The sequence below is a fragment of the Podarcis pityusensis genome (genome assembly GCF_964106645.2).
Source record: "Podarcis pityusensis genome assembly, chromosome: 11".
Taxonomy (NCBI): Eukaryota; Metazoa; Chordata; class Lepidosauria; order Squamata; family Lacertidae; genus Podarcis; species Podarcis pityusensis.
The window spans coordinates 20,423,166-20,442,823 of record NC_138036.1 but is presented as its reverse complement, the minus strand read 5'-3'; the positions used below and the strand labels follow the sequence as shown (position 1 = coordinate 20,442,823).

At 41.7% G+C, this 19,658-nt stretch overlaps 1 protein-coding gene across 3 annotated transcripts in view; it reads left to right on the top strand.

The window, feature by feature from the left end:
* The window catches only part of EMB (embigin), a 30,488-nt gene extending 21,939 nt beyond the window's left edge, over window positions 1-8,549 (top strand). For 2 of the 3 annotated variants that reach the window (XM_080973044.1, XM_080973042.1), the window contains 5 exons: window positions 2,446-2,585; window positions 3,674-3,956; window positions 4,766-4,802; window positions 5,860-5,932; window positions 6,649-8,549. In XM_080973044.1, coding sequence (XP_080829170.1) covers window positions 2,446-2,585; window positions 3,674-3,956; window positions 4,766-4,802; window positions 5,860-5,914 — 515 coding nt within the window. In that variant the 3' untranslated portion in view covers window positions 5,915-5,932; window positions 6,649-8,549. The remainder of the gene's footprint in view (window positions 1-2,445; window positions 2,586-3,673; window positions 3,957-4,765; window positions 4,803-5,859; window positions 5,933-6,648) is intronic. The other variant, XM_080973043.1, reaches the window with a different exon arrangement.
* Window positions 8,550-19,658: the final 11,109 nt, after the last annotated feature.

Sequence of the window (19,658 nt, the reverse complement as noted above, 5' to 3'; positions counted from 1 at the left end):
CAGTTTACATGGTGCTGGCAGATATGGCCACTTCATGTAGAACTGAGGCACCTATCATTGTGTGCTCCAGATCTGCTGGACTACAATTTTCATCATTCCTGGCCACGCTAGCTGTGGTTGAAGGAGTTGTAGTCCAAAAACTCTGGAGGCCACCATTTTGACTACCTGTGAGTCATGGAGACTGTTATGTATTCATTAGTCTGTGTGTGCCTGAGCTTGAGTCTGGACTATGGATTCTGAGCCCCTGTGTTCTGATTTGATACATGATATCCAATCACAGAACATTTCAGGATTTGGGCCGTCGACCCTTAAACTCTGAGTTACGATTCGCAGCTTGGGAGTTTAGACAGCCAATCACGGTGGGAGTGGGAGTGGCCCAGGCCTCCAGAAATGTCTATAAGCAGTTGCTTTGCCCTTATTGTCCAGTTCTGTTAGTTCAACAAAGGTTCTTGCTGTTATCACTGTGTCTTGCTTCATGGGAACCCACCTACACTTCAGAGGCTCTGCAATGAGAAAAGTGATCAGGGGAGAGAGTAGAAAGCCCAATCTTTGTTCATCGTTCTTATTGTGGAAGCTTTGTTTGTATCATGAGTATGGAATGTATTTCCCTATACTATGCATGCTTCCTCAGAGGTCTACCGTAGTCAACTGCAGCCTTAGGCTGCAATTTTAGACATGCCTCCTTGCGGGGGTAGTTTCTATTGTATTCAGTGTGTCTTCTGAGTAGATAGTATAGGATTCTGCTGGTGAGTCTTTTATTATCAAGTGAATTGAAACTGGCTTTTTATATGGTTTCCAGTGGTCTCCCATTTAGCTTCAGCTAACTTGCAAAATACAATGGTGCAGCTAGTCCTGGAGCTCAGGGACAAAGTTGAGGACTCTACAGCCTGTTTTCCCTTCCAAATGATTGCCCAGAGAATGGCAAACAAGCTTTCTTTAAAAAAAAATATAAAATTATTTTACTGTATAGTCGTGTGGCAGCCAGTCAGAGATATATATGGTTGCAGATGTTGAGCTTAACTTTACTTTAAAAATATATCACCTTTTTTGCAACAAAACTGTACTTGTTCTCAAATGTGAGTTGAATCTGGGCAGCAGATATAAACGGTACCATATTCTGCATAGCCTACAAGTGTTCCAGATAAACTGGGACATCTCGTTTTTTATCGCAAGAGATCGGCAGCCATTTTGGTTGCTGGGATCTTGTCCAATTTTGCAGAACAAAAGTGCTGGGGGGGCGATCTTGCGTGGGGGTCAAAAAACATGCATTTGGTGGCACTGTACTTGAAAAATAGCGCTTTGGGGGTGGGGAATTGTGGTGTGAAATTATGACAACCAAAATGGGTGGCATGCTGTCATGATAAAAAAATGGGAAGGTGGCATCTGGGAAGATGGCGTCCCAGATTTTGGCTTTAAACTCTTGGAATGTATATATTCTGTAGTCAAGACGGTGCTTTGATTTTAGTGAGTTTAAAATGTGGAGGATACATGCTCTGTGTATTTCATTTCTTATTTTAAAATCAGTGGAGGCAAACTTCTTTAAAAAACAACATTGAACATATCAATGCTGTTTTAAAGCATGGAATGGGGGCAGAGGGGGCAGAGACCGAAGAAAAGTTAATTGTGAGCCTCATAGTTGAAGTAATGCATATGGCTGTTGAAAGCTTTGTGCTGCCCCAGTAAGGCACCATTTCAAAACACAATGGGAGGCTGTGTCCATGTCATGTTCACTCTCCTCCCCACCCCACCCCCTTTTGGCTGACGCCTCCGCAGACCCAGTCGTCATCGCTTATTCTGAGCAGCGAAACAGTGCGTGCTATCTAAGAAGGAAAACTTTCATTAAAACAGAGCAGCATGACAAAAGAGATCACGCTCTGCTGACGAACATTAATCAGACTGAGAAGCAGTGATGCTAATCAGATACATTTGGTTTCGTGCTTTATATGCTGAGCTCTAATTTATCGGAGAGATTAAAGCAATATGTTTTAACAGCGCTCTGCTTCTCAGTTGGCTGAACCCCTATTTACACAAAGAAAGGAAATGCAGGAAGGACATTGAATGGATTGCTTGTATTTGGCTCTTTTGAGGCCGGTTATCTTTTCCTTGCTCAGGTTCATACATCCATCTGAGAGAAATTAGCATGGTCTAGGATTGGCAGAGGCCCCTTCTGTAACAATAGCAAAGATAAGGAAGTAGCAGATTCTCCAAGTGTCCCTATTTTCCAGGGACAGTTCTGGATTTACAAAAGACATCCCAGTTTCTGATTTGATCCCAGAATGTCCCGCTTTCCCTTAGGACACCCCTATTTTCATCAGAGGAATGTTGGAGGGTATGGAGTTATTCATATGTGTTGTAGGTCCTTAGATGCATCCTTTCACAAGTGATCTTTTTAAACAAACAAACAGCTGTCTGAAGTATCACAAGTGTGTTTTGTTTTTTCCTTAGTGCCTGAACCGCATGGAAAATCTGAGCGCATAATCAGTTACGTAGGCGATTTTGTGGTCCTGGCGTGTTTGGTTGGCAGTGAAACCCACCAATATAACCCATCTTCCTGGGTTTGGTATACAAAGAATGGAAGTGAACAGGTGAAGTTCTGCTTGATAAAAGACAAACACATGTCATTCAGTACTTTTATAGAAAGCTCTCTTCAAATGCAGTTTAGAAATAGGATAAGCGTTGGACACAGGGATACTCATGATGCAGAAAATACTTTTATAAAGCCGTATTATTTTGAGGATTCCATTTTCTTTTGAGCCTATGCACTAGCTTAACTGAAAATGCCTATGGCTGCTTACCTTTTACTGTACAGAGCACTGAAAAGAATAAAATCTATGGTGGCCAATGTATGCATGAAAAGAGGGCTGACTAGGCATGGCAATTGTGATTAATCTTGAATTGTTTTGTAGACAGATGAAAGAGGATATTGGGAGGCATTTAATGAATAGGGAAATGAGTCAAAGTCTTAGTAAAGAAAGACACTGAAAAATGATTATACGTACTCACGTGCTATTGCATGATCTGAAGAGCAAAAAGATTTTGATTGGTTCAGGATAATGTCATTGGATTCCATCTATTAAGATTGCTGTGATCCTTTGATTGGTGAATTGAAATCATGTGATGCTGGTAATGGGAAACTGTTTATGCTGCCATTTTGTGACTGGTGGGCTGCCCTATAATTTCATTGCTCGGTCCTGGGGATAGGAAGTTTCTGAGAACCCTGCCCTAAAGAACTTTGGGCATTGTAGGTTTATTGAGGTATCTTAACAGATTCCTAACACCAGTGCTTTTCTTCTAGGGGGAAAAAGGTGTTGGTACTGCAAACCCTTGAGTACCCCCAGGAAAAAAAGCACTGCCTACCACTTTTACTAGACTCTATAGTCCCCAAGGTTTAAATTTGTGGACTAAGTAGTAGACTGTGTCCTGGGTAGAACAACATTTGCCCAAGGAAAAAAAAAGCTTGCATTCAAACCCTTGGCCCAAACTAGGCTGTCAATCAAGTACTTGTGAATTGCGGCATTTCCTCTTCCCTTTCTGCTTTTCCATTGCATATTTAGTTTCCCTGTTAGGAGTATTCCATTCCCATATTTAAATTCCTACATTCTGAACTTCCAGTGCTAACATGAGTCCATTTTGTGTCACCCTGCTAAAGCTTGTGAACTTGTTTTTGCACCAGGTGGCTATTAATACTACTCTGATGCCAGAAAAGTACATCATTACCCAAGAACATGCCAACATAACAAAACTGAAGATCATGGGTCTCTCTGAGGAAGATACTGGGGTTTACTCGTGTGAAGCTGTGTTTCCTCTAGGTGCAAGAAAAGGCGAAGTGTCTCTCAAAGTTCTCACCTATATGACACCCCTCAAGCCATTTCTTGCAATAGCTGCTGAAGTTGTCCTTTTTGTTGCTGTTATTTTTGCCTATGAAGCGTGCACCAAAAAGAAAGAATTTCAAGTTGGTAAGGAGCACACTTTTGCCACACACGCCTACACTACACAAATTGGATTTCCAGGGTTCGCTATAATTCTTCAGTAAAACCCAATATACCCCAACGTGGTGCCAGATGTTACTGGACTACAGCTTGCATCATCGCTGATAATAGGCCATGCTGACTGGAGATAATGGGACTTGTAGTATAAAACCTCTGGAAGACACCACATTAGGAAAGGCTGGGTTAACCAGTAATCTGCAATGTAAGATGATCTGAAAAGGGGCCGCAGGTTAGCCAAGCTTTCCCTAGAGAAAGAAATGACATAAATCAAATTGGATGGTATTTTCTAGTGCTTAGAGGACATAGGAGCCAAGGTCCTTTCGCTCGTCCCCTCTCCCATTTGCTGGGCATTGCCATTCAAATGGTGTGTGAGTGTCATGTCATGTGATCGATTATATGGAGCAGGGCTTACGTGCCCTCTCAATATTTTATTCAGGTGGGGACCCCTATTAGAGGACATGTTTTCCCACTTTAGATAAGTCACGGCATTATGTAGGCAAATATCTTCCTCTATTTGTAGGATTCGCCTTGTGCATATCTGGGCATTTTCCAAAGTGGACAAAATAATTAGCATTCGGTAATTGCTGAATGATCAGTAAGTTTTGCTCTGCCTCAGCTGTGGCTGTGACTCCCAGTATGTTTACACTGTGCCAGTGAGAACCACTTAGACCTTAATGCGCTGTCCTGCTGATTTAACCTAGCACACCTGTTCTTATGCTCCTGTTAATGCAACGATGGATATGTGAAATAATCACTGGATTTTCTTTGTCTCACAGAAGAAGTTGAAAAAGAATTTGAACAGACGGAGACCCTGTAAGTAGCAATTTTATTCTGCGTTCTTATATGAATGCTTAAATAGTGTGTGGTGAAAATTTAAGCAGCCTTGGCTATTGAACTCGGTAGGTGTTGGATTGCACCCATTAATAGTGGCATTTTCAAGAAGAGAAAATTCTGTTCTTAATTGATGCCAGTTTGTAATTAAATGTAGGAATTCCAAATTATTTAGTCCACCCCACCCCACCATGACAGTCACTCTCAAATTTCCATGCAAAAAGTCTGTACATAAGAAGGGCTCTCCTGGATCATGCCAAAGGTCTGCTCTCATAGTTGCAATCTGCTCTCATAGTTGTCTCTAGATGTCCATAGGAAGCCCACAAAGCAGAACTTAAGTGCAGCAGAATTCTCCCCACCTGTAATTCTCAACAACCAACATTCAAAGGCAGAGTGCCTGCAACAGTGGAGACAGAACATAGGAAGGTGACTTATATCTGCTCAGATTATTTGTTCATCTAGTGGATTCCCAGAGTCTCCAGTACAGCATACCATCATTTCCTAGTTGATATTTTTAGTTGGAGATACCAGGGGAAGATACCTACATTGGGTGTGTTTCCTCCTAGATGGTACTATAACTCCCATCAGTACTAGCAAGCATAGCCAATGGCCAAGGAGGATAGAAGGTGTAGCTTGGCAACCTCTGGAAGGCCAGAGGTTCCCTACATGCTACTAAACTAGTCTTTTTTTCCTGACAAGAACTTCTTCATACAGCACAATTGGTATATAGAATTGACTGCAAGCTCATGCTCCCTAATAGATGTGTTTCAAAAAAACTAATGAATAAATAGAGAGGGGAAAAGGAAAACAAATATGGGAGCTGTACATTCACTGGCTAATGGGTGGAACCAGGTTGGTCTTCCCCTTGTTATGGTATTCTTCCTGGGCGGCGTGCTTTTCTCTGGTTGGTAGTGAAGGTTACCCATGTGAAAGGTGACAACAGAAAAGTCTATCCCGAGAAAAGGGCAGCTCGAAACATAGGTAGAACAATGATTCGCGATGTTTACAGGCTTACATTAATGTCACTTCTTTTGTACAGGAAAACGGAAGACAGCAATGGTGTGGAAAATAGTACCAGGCAAAGAAAGGTTTAAATTCTTTGTGGAAAGACGGTAAGTTCAAAGTCCACTTCAAAGCTTTGGGGACTATCACGAATTTGAGTAATAAGTACTGCTGTCTTGTTTCAGGGCAGCCTTGCAATTCCCAAATGTACAACTTCGCCCACCTTCACTGAAATGAGTAGAAAATGCTTTCAAAGAAGGGGAGGGAAAGGATTGATACTATATTATTGCAAAAGATTGTTTACAGTATGTCCTAGAAATGGGAAGTTTTAAGAGAAGTCACCATGAGGCTCAGGTAGCTACCAAAGAAATGAATGGGGGCTGTGCAAGAGCACTGCTGCTGTGGGGCTGGTGAATTGTCCCCTTACTGGAGGCTACACAGCTTCAGACCTATCAAACTGACACAGTTCACCAGCCATGCATTGTGGCCAACCAAAGTTCTATAATGCTTCTGGCTCTGGCGCTTGCTTAAGACTGCAGGAACAAGGGGCGTAGATGGTGATAGACCACTCATCTTAGTGTATCACACCAAAATTCTGGGCAGGAATACCATGACTGCATAATCTTGGCTGGCGATACTATTTAAAAAGTGATGAGCATTAACCAGTATTTAAATTTGTATGCTGTCCTTCACCTGTAGATTTCAGAGTGATAAAAATACAAGATAACAGCACAAAATACAGAATAATATAATAATTAATAACATAACCCCATCTTAGATCATTTGGTACTTCTATATATAGTTATATGTGTTCTGTTCTGTTTAGATGAAAGAAACCTATTGGAAATCTGACACACTGGAAAACTTCAGGAAGATGCAGACAATGGAATCATAACTACTTGGCTTCTGATTATGGTCTTTCTAGATACTGTATATGTAAAAATAGTGCTTTAAAATGCCTTTTTAGTAATGAATGTATGAAATGATGCTGATGTCATACAAGTACAGTCTGAACCCATGTTGCTGTATGCAGTTATAATCAGTTTTACCAGTTTGGGCCTCTTGGCTACAGTAACTTGACCTTAACTTTCAGCTGTGAGTCTTAAGTATATATGAGATGCTTTTTTGTATATGAGGCTCAGCACTCACTGTAGAAGTTACTCAAGGCTTCAACTGATTGTTGTGTTAGGAAAGCAGTGCAGCAACAGACCTAATCCATACCAGCCATGAAGAAAAGATATAGCAGGTATACTGTTTGTATTTAGAATTCTACTGATAGTATGTTATCTCTTCACCCCCTTTAACCCAGAGCAGGTTTGCACAAATTGAGTCAAGATGGCAACATTTTAGCCACCCAGAAAATTTTGTGTAGACCCAAATGCTGCTCTTAGAATCTCAAGAATCGCCCTTTTCTTTTTAGAGAAAAAATGCTTGGAGAAATCATTTTATATGTTCAGATAATAATTGAAGGGCTTGGAAACTAGACATCAAATAACAGCCCCTGCCTTTAGATTTTTTTAGTTGTGATATTTTAACCAATAGTATTGTTTTCAAATATTTTCATGTAGTAATTCCAGGGTCCTGAGTTCATCTGTCTGGCAATAGAGGTATGCTTTACATAAGTGCTGGACAGCCAAGGCAATAAGTTCTGGTAATTATGGTTATGTTACTGATTTATGACCTCACCAAAGAATTGTAAAATTACCACAAATCTCTGTATTAAGAAAAACAAAAGAACCGAGACATTTCTAAAATATTTTTTTAAGGCAATTATCTCCCATTTCTTGGATGTGTAGCTACATATTTCTGAATCCTGAAATTAATCTTTTAACCTGTTGCACAAATGCCCACTCTGAAAATTGGGCTGATACTGGTTACATTTTGTCTGTCTTTTGATGTTCCCAAGGATTTTGTAGTAAGAAAATTATCACTAAACCTGAACAAGTAAGGTTATCAGCCTCCATCAAATCTTCAGGGTGTTCAAACTCACATGGACACTGACACAATCAAGCCATAGTTGAGATTTCTTAAGCGACAACAGCATCCTTCACCTGAGTACCTGAATTAGGACTGTGTAGAGCCTGCCCCCTTCAGCATTAGGCATGCTTCTGACTCCACCGCCAGACTCCACCATCCAGTTTGCATGGACTGCCTTTCTTGAAGGAGGCTATGCATAAGAAGCAGAGGCATTCTTGATGTAGACCCTTTGCCAATGGTGGACATCTGCAGGTGGGACCACCAACATGGCCCTGAGCCCAGTAGCTGTGTCATCGCTGTACATTCAAACAATCCAGAACCTTCCATCATGTTGCCCAGTGTAGTATAATTGTTCCAGGCTTGTCAGAAATCTGTGTATATATTGAGCATTATGGGAAGGGAAATAAGAGGCTGATTATCTAAACCTGTACAATCACAATAGATGTGCAACTTCAGTTCTTCAAGCTCCTTCAGAGGTTAAGTCAGGGGACAGTGTTTTCTCTTTTTGTATTCTGTAGGTATAATGTGAATGGAACTTTTATTTCATTAAGGACCAAAGTGCAAGCAGACAATATTATAAAGGATGCATAAATGTCTTTAAAGTCTACCTGTACTACAAAATGTAAAGTCACTGGTTTTGATGAGCATTAAGGAGCAAAATGGATAATGGTCTCTGGAGACTTCCAGGATATTTATTTGATGCCTTAAAACTCATGATACAAGGATTATTAAAGACCTGTGATTTCTGTACGTCTCTGTGGGTATGTGTGTGTGAAAGAGAAATTATCTCATGCAGATATGCTGGAAACAAAAATATTTTGACAACAGAACGATATTTTTACACAGTGCCGTTTATTGTTATATTCCATATCTATAATCCAGTTTCATCCCTTCTCGCTTGTACATATGATTAAAACTAACATTCAAAGGAGGGTTGCCAAATCATAAATGTAGAGAAGAAAACTTTAAGAAACAGTAGGCTCCCCTCCCCCACACAGTCTTTTGCACCAAATGAAGTCTTCTCTCAAGTTCAAACCTTAACGACCTTGCAGCTGGTTCAGTTCCACAGTTTATGATCTCATTTCTTCTAGCACATGCCTGTACTTCAGTCCAAATTAAGCTCTAAATAACAGGAGAACCTCTGCTGTTTAATGGTGACGTTGGAGGGTTTTCAGAAGGCAAAGTGCTTTTTCACTCAGCCCCTCCCTGCCTCCCACATTCCATGCTGGAACAAGAGCTAGGTACCCAGACGATCTGCGAGTGAAGCCCGTCCCCGTCCCCCCGTCCCCGGTCCCTGGGAGGAACTTGAAAGGATAATTACCCTCAATCATCCTTGTTTTTCCTTTGCCAATGATCTCCTGTTGTCGTGGGAGCTGCCTCCATTAAGGGGAACTGGAACCAAAACCAGAAGCCAAAGAACGGCACTTTTAGTGTAGAACATTAAATTTTGTAATTGTATACTGGCTTACTGAGGAGTAGGCTCATTTAACTTAATGGGTTTACTTTTGACTAGTCATGTACAGGATTGCTCTGATAATTTCTTAATAAAATAAGTATAAAACCTTTGTAAAAACGAGTCAGTTAAGTGGCTGTATATAAACGCTAACTCTTAAACTGTCAGAAATTCCACAAAACTCTGTAAAAACAATCCAGCAAGGGATTAGAAGTACAATGAGTGCATGTGCAGACTATGTGCAGGAAATGTACAAGGAAAGGTGGCAGCATGCAGAGTTTCTCCCCTGATGCCCCCAGGCACCCTATACAGTGGCACCTTGTGTTACGTACCATCCCCCTTATGAATGCTTCGGGTTACACGCTCCGCTAACCTGGAAGTAGATGCCCCTTGTTGCGAACTTTGCCCTGGGATGCGAGCGGAAGTCGAGCTCTGGTGGTGTGGCAGCAGCGGGAGGCACCATTAGCGAAAGTGCACCTCATGTTACGAGCAGTTTCCAGTTACGAACGGACCTCCAGAACCAATTAAGTTCGTAACCGGAGGTACTACTGTATCTTATTCAGGTCCTGCCAGCGGAATCCCACAGAGGGACTCCTGCTAATGCAATGGGTCTCTCTCCCATCATCTTCCCCCTCTCCCCACCCTATGTGTCCCCTTGCACCCACCTAATTGGTTCAGGGTAGGGGGATAAGCAGAATAATGGATGTGGGGGGAGCAGAGGGCAGTTGGTTCTATCAGGCAAGCAACAATGCTTGTACTGTTGGAGTGATCTGTGCAAAGCTGTGTTGAGTTCCTCCCATTGTAGCTAAGTTAAAGTATGTGTAATTTAAATAGTAAACACTTATACGTACTTCCCCTGTCTACTACACCTGGCCATGTCTTCTGCTGGCTTTAGATTGTAAGCCCCTTGGTGTGTAGGTACCTGTCATACCCGTTTCTTGCAAAGGAACCATGTACATGAAGGAGAATGACTTACAGAGCTTCATTCATATGCCAGTGTTGATGTGCACCCAAAGCCTTAGTAGGAAATCAGCAAAGAAAACTTTGATATCTCTCTCTCCTTCCTCCCTAATCAACGCTGCCACAAAAGGCTACTTGAGCACATTGGCATCAAAAACAAACTTTTCTGGGTTTAATACATGTATAGGTTCCAAAAGACCCCACACCCCAGTTTCTTCTCTTTATCAAATTGATATGGATTCCAAATACAGTGGTACCTCGGGTTAAGAACTTAATTCATTCCAAAGGTCCATTCTTAACCTGAAACTGTCTTAACCTGAAGCACCACTTTAGCTAATGGGACCTCCTGCTGCCGCCGCGCTGCTGCCGCATGATTTCTGTTCTCATCCTGAAGCAAAGTTCTTATTTCTTGGTTAGTGGAGTCTGTAACCTGAAGCGTCTGTAACCTGAAGTGTATGTAACCCGAGGTACCACTGTAAAGTGAAATATTAGTTAAAACAATTGGCAAATGTTGGTGAAATTTCAAATAAATTATGTAATCTAGCTATAAGTGGAGAAACATCATTTGATTTATATTCCCCATTCCATGGATCTTGAGAGAAGCTTTTGTAGAAGCTGAACAGAGAACAACGAAGTAGAAATGGCTGTTTTGACCTTTGAGAGGAATCTGAAGTGTGAAAGAAAAAGCAAACAGGAAAAGAATAATATTTCATTTACAAGTCATGCTGGACAAGCAAGCAGCTGATTGTGTTGTCAGCAGGAGAAAATTGATATCCTCATCAGATGAAGTTTTTTTAAAAAAAACAACAACAAGGAAATGAGTTTAATGATTTTTGGCTTAATCTACAGCAGTTTAAAACTTAAGTAAAAACACACTATACAACTGAAAAGGTGAACCAAACAGATGGATAGATCCCTAAACATTGATTGATAAAAATGTCTGGTCAAAATTATTGTTGTTACAACCTCCCTATCCTCTCTTAGGTTAACTATATGAGGGCCAATCAAAAGTGCCATTTGTTTTAGTTATAATGGAAGAAGAAATCATCTTATTGGTTATGTTGACCAAAATGTATATAAGGATTTTAAAATCTATACCCCAATTTTCTGCCTGTATATGTTCACTTTGCCATTAATGGATGGCAAAGTGAACAGAAGGACTCCCATGTTGTTAAATCTTGCTGCAGGTCTCATAGTATAAGATCTAATCCAAAAATGTGAAAGATAATCTATAATAAAGGAAGAAATATAAAACTACAAAAGAAACCTTATTCTCCTGCAGATTTAGGAACTGGATTCTGAAGTGAAATCCTACCTTTTCACAACCTTGAGTTCTCTTTCTTTTTTATTTTTTGGAAACTTTAGCTACTAGGAAAGGAATACCACTGGGCATTTTTCCAGATTGGCAGGTCTGGAGTTACATAAACCTCTGTTTTCCCTTGAGTGTGATAAAAGACAAAGAAACTGGACAAGCCTAATGAAATGGCTACAACAAGTGTGCCAAGTGAAAGGCAGGAAACACTGTGAAATAGTGTCTGAATTTTTCAAAATAAAAACTGGCCATTACAATTCACCATGGTTTTTCACATAGGGCTGTTCATACATCTGCCTCCATCGGCATGCCATTGGCATCAACATGAAACCAATCTAAGGCCCCAGTTGTACTTTATAAACACTATTGTACAAACTGTTAAGGCTTTCCAAAATTACTTCATATTAAGGGCAATACCTGTTAGGAGAGCTTGCAGCTTGGGTGAGTGAGCTTGAAATGATCAATTACAATTTTTAGAGTTCAGAGGCTTTATTCATGCAAGAGCATAGAATCAGACTGGTTGGAAGGCACCTTGAGGGTCATTTAGTCCAACCCCCTTCAATGCAGCAATCTCAACTATATCATACTTGACAGATGGCCATCCAACCTCTGCTTAAAAACCTTCAGTGAAGGATAGTCCATCACCTGTCATGGGAGTCTGTTTCACTATCTTGGCAGGAGCCATTTACAGCATGACTGGAGATGAAAGAGAAAATAGTAGACACCTTATCTCGACAAATTGGGAGAGAACAACAAAATGGGCCAGGTTTTAGGGCTGCAGACAATGGCTACCAGCAAGAGCTGGCTAGGTTACTAGACAAAGAGTGCCCTCATGTGATTTAAAGTAACACACGCATTAGCTGGAAGTTTGGGAGAAAGAAAATTTATTTGTTTTTCCTCCCAGTTGAACTATTCAGGATCAGGTGAAGTAGGGAGCTGTTCCAACCATGAATCACCTTGAGCCATGCGGATCAGGTGGCAAATTGAGAAAGGGAGGGTTTTGCATTTCCATTTCTACAGACCCCAGTGCTGCCACCCCTCCCACTGCTATGGTCCCTCTTGCAATACTGCCACTGCTTCCCTCCCTCTATCCTATCCTGACCCTTCCTCAAAACATGGTGCTGAGCCTGCCAGGGCTGCTACCATTAACAGCTGGAGTAAGAAGAGGTGAGGTGGTCTGCCTTCCTCATGTGGCACCATGTGTTGCGCTGGCCCTGAGACAAAACCGCTCTTGTCACTGCTGCTGCAATCCAGGTAAGGGAGGCTATGGTGGCAATGGGGTGGCAAAGCAGCAGCGGCAGGTGGAAGACACAAGATTTACCCACTCTGGAAGAATGGCAGATGAAGTTGATGGACTAAATGGAACTGGTGGAAATGACTGGCAGAATCCGAGACCAGGGAGAAGAGTCGGTGGAAGAAGATTGGAAAAAATTTAAAGACTATTTACAGAAATATTGTAAAATTAATGAATGTTAGAAAAATGTTGGAATGAAGTTATATGGCTTTAGTAGAAATGTTATAAGGAATTAAGTATAGATAGGTTAATAGAGCATTAAAGGAAAAAATAAGGTTAGAATTTGTTAAGATAATTAAAGGATAGAAAGCAGAGGAAGATGGAAAGGAATTGCTGAAATAATTATCAGAAGTGGAATACAAAGAGGGAGGTGTGAGGAGGTTGCGGAAATAAGTGAGAGAAACATGGGATAATGAAACTGTTTGATTTATTTTATTGTTTTTGTTTTGTTTTGTTAATTTAATGTTTTGCATTGTGTTTTTTTTAGTGTTTAAGTTTCTGGAAAAATAATAAATATTATTTTTTAAAAAAAATACAAAGCAGCAGCGGCAGGGTGTCCCTTTTTGCTACATGAATATAGGGGCTATTCTAGAGTATTAAACCTCTGTATATGCTTATTCAGGATGCCTGACATAAGAGAGGCTTTCAGGAACATTTTAACTGTAACTGTTACGTTAGTGGAACAGAAAACAGGACAGGTTCAAAGAGTGGGAGAGCATCCTGCAATTACAAAGGTGATGTCAACAAGTTTCAGGTGGCTTTGTGGTTAAGACAAGTCAGCGAAAACAGGATGTAGTGCTGAAAACCTCCTGAAACAATCTGTTGTCATTTGGGACAAGGGTAATAATGTTACTAGGGACGCGGTTGGCGCTGTGGGTAAAAGCCTCAGCGCCTAGGACTTGCTGATCGAAAGGTCGGCGGTTCGAATCCCCACGGCGGGGTGCGCTCCCGTCGCTCAGTCCCAGCGCCTGCCAACCTAGCAGTTCAAAAGCACCCCGGGTGCAAGTAGATAAATAGGGACCGCTTACTGGCAGGAAGGTAAACGGCGTTTCCATGTGCTGCGCTGGCTCGCCAGATGCAGCTTGTCACGCTGGCCACGTGACCCGGAAGTGTCTGCGGACAGCGCTGGGTCCTGGCCTCTAGAGTGAGATGAGCGCACAACCCTAGAGTCTGTCAAGACTGGCCCGTATGGGCAGGGGTACCTTTACCTTTTAATAATGCTACTAGCCAATGGTTTTGCCAGGTTTTGGCATAAAATTAATAATAATAATTGGTGCAACACTGGGAGTATAAAAGGTTAAAAAAGCACATGGAGATCTGGTTCCCAGCCACTTCTGAAACATCCAGCCATTGGAGTCATCTGTTCTACTTTGCTAGCAATCTTGTAAGTGCTTAATTCTATTTCCCTTGTAGGAAAGGCTGTGCAAGGAATGTGTTTGGGCACTTTCTTTACTAGCTAGAAAGAAAACAATTAGCATTGAACCATCTGCATGTTGATGGTTTATTACTGGTTCAACTGATGTCTGCTAATCCTCCCAATTTATAGGTTTGGGGAATTGCTGTTTGTTTGTGAGCTGTGACACCTTTGGAGCTTTTGAATGTTCAATATTTTTAAGAGCATTCATAGGAAGAGAATTGTGCGCATTTATCTCTATTGATCGCATCTAACAATTGTAAACCTGTCAGAACCAGGTAGTTGAATTCAGCCTCTACTGTTTACGTCTGGTACTGTATATTATGACACAGGTATAGATTTCAAAATGCTGTGCAATTTGCTCATTGACCAGAAGATGTCGGTCTCCTACCATGATTTTGAGTGCTCCCTCTTTCTCAGGCTTGAATGGTTTGTTTTTAAAAGAAGGTGAAATAAGTACATTTCTATATTTCATAAAATTTATACACTGCTTGCTTGTTTATTTAGAAAAAGCTTGAAGCAGTTTACAAAAAGATAAAAGGATAAAATTATCAAGAACATTATTAAGAAAAATTAACAACAAATAATTTAAGAGTTTCAAAAAGCTAACATAAGAATAGACTAAGAACACATTAAAACTCACACCAGCATGCTAAACATCTGGGTAGGCTTGTCTAAACAATACAGTGGTACCTCGGGTTACGGTTCAGGTTACAGACTACGCTGACCCAGAAATAGTACCTCAGGTTAAGAACTTTGCTTCAGGGTGAGAACAGAAATTGCACAGCAGCGGCGTGGGAGGCCCCATTAGCTAAAGTGGTGCCTCAGGTTAAGAACAGTTTCAGGTTAAGAACGGACCTCCAGAACGAATTAAGTTCTTAACCCGAGGTATCACTGTACAATGGTTTGTTAGTCAAAAATCAAGAAATGTCAAAAATGGATAACTGCAATGAATGTCTATAAATATTATAACTAGAGGTGAACATGCATGCTGGCTGGATTTTTTTTTTTTAAATCAGGCTTTTAAGTCACTTCAGTTGAGTTGGACAGTATAAATAAATGACTCTGTGTGTTCTCATTCATGTCAGTGTCATATCCAAAAGTGGAATGGGCAACGTGGAGGATTACTCAAATGGGATCCTCCTTAATGAGGGTCCTGGTTGTACGCAGGCCCCCGGGACACCCCCGCAGGGTGGGTTGTTGCTAGGTGTGGCCCAAGCCTTAACCGTAAGGCCCTGGGATCACACCAGGCTGTTTTGGCCAATCAGGGCAAGTGGCGTGATTCCTGGCCTATAGAATCTGGGGGTCCTGGATCTCATCCGAAGTCCGCTTGAGGGGCTAGGGCCATGCCAGGACCACAGGAACCCCAGGGTGAGCTTTGGTTGATCTTCATCGATGTTGCTCCCCAGAGAGGCAGGAGTCAGTCATAGTCTGTTGCCGATGCCTAAGCCAATACCGCTCACTTTGCTGTAATTAATAAAGTTGTGGCCTAAATTTTGCCCAATAACTTAAACAAAAAATTATGTGTCAATGTGAAGTTATTTAGAGGGGAATGGCTTGGGGCCTCAAAGCACAAACAAATTGACTTTTTTGGGTGTTTGCTCTCCTAAGGGTGAAGCCTTACTGCCTTACCAGTGTTGCTGATTTGTGATCCTGGGAGAAGGATACTGGATGTAGTGGAAGCAATGGACTCTACATGCTAGGCAGCAGCTACCCCTTCTCTGTTGGGTTTTGTTGATTTGATTGTAAGGCACAGAAATAGGGGCATCATTGAATCAGGATGCATTGAAAATAAGCTACTAGCATGGTCCCCTCTCAGTGCCTACGGGTGGAGTTTTGTTTTATTATTCCAGCATGACTTTTAAATGAATTCTGATTTTATAGTTCTACCTGGTTTTTAACTTTTGTGTTGACTTACATGTACACTGCTTAGAGGTGACTGCGATTAAGCGGTATATAAATTGCCAAAAGAAATATAATGAATATATCCCCCAAACAGTGAAGAAGTATGTGACACAAAGGCAGCGAAGGGTATAGTTTCGGGAGAAAAGGAGTGGTATGGGGAGAATCCCAATGGCCAGGCACAGAAGTCTTGAAGTTCCCCACCCTTGTCCTAGGCAAAGATCACAGCAGATTAGGCTGGGATCAACTTCAACTTAACTTTCAGCCTTGGTTAAAAATAGCAGCCAACATTTTCAGGGAGCACCCGAAATCTCTTGCTGCTCCACCAAGTCACCCCTGCTCCCAAGTGATTGTGCTAGCTATAGCTTTGATCGACTGAGCGCTGCAGCCTTGTTATTAACATATTACTGCTAATTAGTGTTTTAGGCTGATGGAGGTGGCGGGGGAGGGGATTTTCCTTTACAAAAAAACATAGATGGGCATTTTCTCTCTGAAAACTAATTCAGATTTCTTTAGACACTACACCAGGCATTTAGCATAGGGCTAAGGGTTTTCAACCAGCACTGAAGAGAACCTAGTTCTTTTGAGTTTAAAAGATGTTGACTGTTTTAGAGGGCAAAAATTTGGTTATATAAATGAAAACTTTTCTGTTATCTTTTAAAAACAATCAAATTCTGCTTTGTCTTTGCTGAGTGTCTATGATCAACTTTTGCACAGTCCTTTTCAATAGTCTAGCCAGAGATTTATGAAGTATACACTGTACACACAAACATTCTCCATAAACTTATAAGACTTTTCTTCTGTCTGATGGCAAGCGACCCACAATAGGCCTTTGTCATTTTCGAGTGAGCCATTAATTTTAGCTGACAGAGCTGAAGGCAGGATAGGAATTTATGCTCATCCTGTAAGCCACCTCTTTCAGCTGACTTAACTAAAGAAATCACTTTAATTTCTGCTGTCTTATCCCATTTGCCCAGAAGCTCTGAACAATGTCCCTTTGCAAAGCAGCCTAGAATCTTGCATGCAAATGTTTTGGATGGCTCTTCTGTGTCTGCCCACCCTGATAAGCCAATTAATATTTTGTCACTCTCACTGGCAATTACAGGAGGGTGATTTATTGAAAGGAATCTGGAGTTACTTGCCGCCTTAGATCATCTTCATTGACTTTGGGTCATTGTTTGGATCCCAAGGAATAAGAATTTGGATGATGATTAAAGGCCTGCTGGTGACCTTATCATGGTACATACCACTTTCATTGATTATAATGAGCTCCGGTGACTTATACCTCAAAAGGTCTCTGCTGCGTATCATAATGTTGGTTCAAAAGTGTTATTAGAAGGATTGCATGAGACATTTCAGTCTGTATTCCCTATTCCTATTAGTGTTTGGTGACTGCATTACAAGGGTGAGAGAGTAAGCAAGTTCTCTCCTTCCCCCCACTGACAGAAAGCAGTATCTGAGCTGGCCAGACATCACATTCATCTGTACTTAGGATGCCCTTGAACACTGAACGATGGTTCAGTGCAGGGCCGGCCCAAGGCATTTTGCTACCTGAGGTGAACCAGAAAATGGTGTCCCTCTGTTGGAAGTCATGGGAATTGTAGTTTGTGCTTGGATAGGGAATATCATTCTCAGGGACCAAATGCAGTCTCCAGGCCTCTCAGCCAAGGCTCTGCACTTCTGCCTTGCACCCTCTTTCAGTGTGTTTGAAGGACTGAAATGTGCCTTTGAATGGAAAGGAAGTACTGCGGTGGTGGGAGAGGGCTCATCTCACTTTTCTTATTCAAACCCCCCCCCCCCCACAGTACTCCTTTTTCCGACAGAGCTCTCTGTCACCTTTGCACCATGGCTGGAGACTGAAGCTGCTCTCTTGCAAAGCTGGGGGTCTGCCTATCAGAAGGCAGATGCACGGACAGCATGGTACCTGAACAGGACTCTGTGTGTTTGTGGATTGATAGAGGCAAGGAAAGGAAGATGCCATGAAATGGGGAGGAGAAAGGCTGTGGTGAAGCAAGGGTGTGTGTGTGTGTGTGTGTGTGTGTGTGTGTGTGTGAAATGGAACAGGAAAGTGGGGGTGTGGTGAAACAAGGGCAACATTTTCCTTCTCCGTTCCATCCAAGGTCATTTTTCACCGAACCACCGAACCATTTTTCACCTGCCCCACACTTGACATCATATGCCACATCAAGTGTGGGGCTGGCAGAGAAACAGCTGGATTGGCTGTGCAGATGATTTCCTTATAGAAAGCAGGGTTAAATTCAGCACCCATCAGCTGGAGAGTTCCCCACATTAAGCCTTGATTTGAAACTGTGGTTTGAAATGAATTTCCAACTACCGATATATGAAAAGGAAACCCTGGTTTGTTTAAACCAGGGTTGGAGAACCTTGGCCCTTGGCCCTCCAAACATTGTTGAACTCCAGCTCCCATCAACCCCAGCCAGCATGGAAGGGCATGTCGGCATCCTTTGGGGGTTGAGATGCCAGCTAGCTAGCCCCCAGCTGGATCATGCCCTTCCAGCCATGATGATCCTCTGATCCCTGGTGCAACGTATATCAACGACCCAGGCTTCAAAGCTAGGGCACACTATATTAGCAGAGCAAACTGCACAAACAGAATAGGCGTGAGGCTTGTGAAAACATACTAACAGCTAAAGATTTATTAAGCATAAATCAGGACAAAGAAAACACGTCACCTCCCTTTCTTCTCCTCAGAGAGACAGAGAAAAGCAAAAGCTATGGTATACACACAATGGAAGTTCCTAGCAAGCTGTGCTGGAATGTAAACAGACGTGTGACACGTAACAATCCCATGTCTGCTCCTTAAGGTGAAATGGAATTTTCCAACAAGCCAATGGCCAAATATGATAGGAAAGTAGTCCAGCACCATCTGGGTGGCCACATGATTTAAACCATGGTTAATGCTGCTTCCAATGAAGTGTTTAATCGTTTGGTGAAGAAGGAATTTCCTCCTGGGTGGGATGAAGCAGCAAGACAACAGCATTCTGTGTGCACTGACCACAATGCTTGGTAATATGTTTATACCAGCTGGGATAAAGATCTCTATTCAGAAGACTTGCCAGCGCCAAAACAATGGAGAAAGTGCCTTTTCTAAATGACAAAGAACAGAGTAGCAACGTGATTCTTAATTATGCCATCTGTGCCACACATTTAAAAATAAAGTTAAACAGATTTAGATGCCTCAAATAAAAGCAAGGGATGGCAAAGGAACAGTTTTTAAGGGGATATTTTGTTTTGTTTTGTTTTCCCCTTGGGCAACCAAAAAGGAAATTGTCTCTTTTAATCTAATAAATCCCTGCATGGACGCCTGGGGGCAGTAAATCTTCACATTCTGCAAGTCTAATTCCTGCTGCTTCAACTCTCCAAGCAGAGACAGTTATTGGAACAGTACAAGGAACATAATAAGAAATTATTTTTGCTTGAGGATAAAGCACCGCAGGGTTTCAAAACATTGCTAAATTAGGCCCAATGGCCCCATTATTTGCCATTTGTATTTGGTATTTACA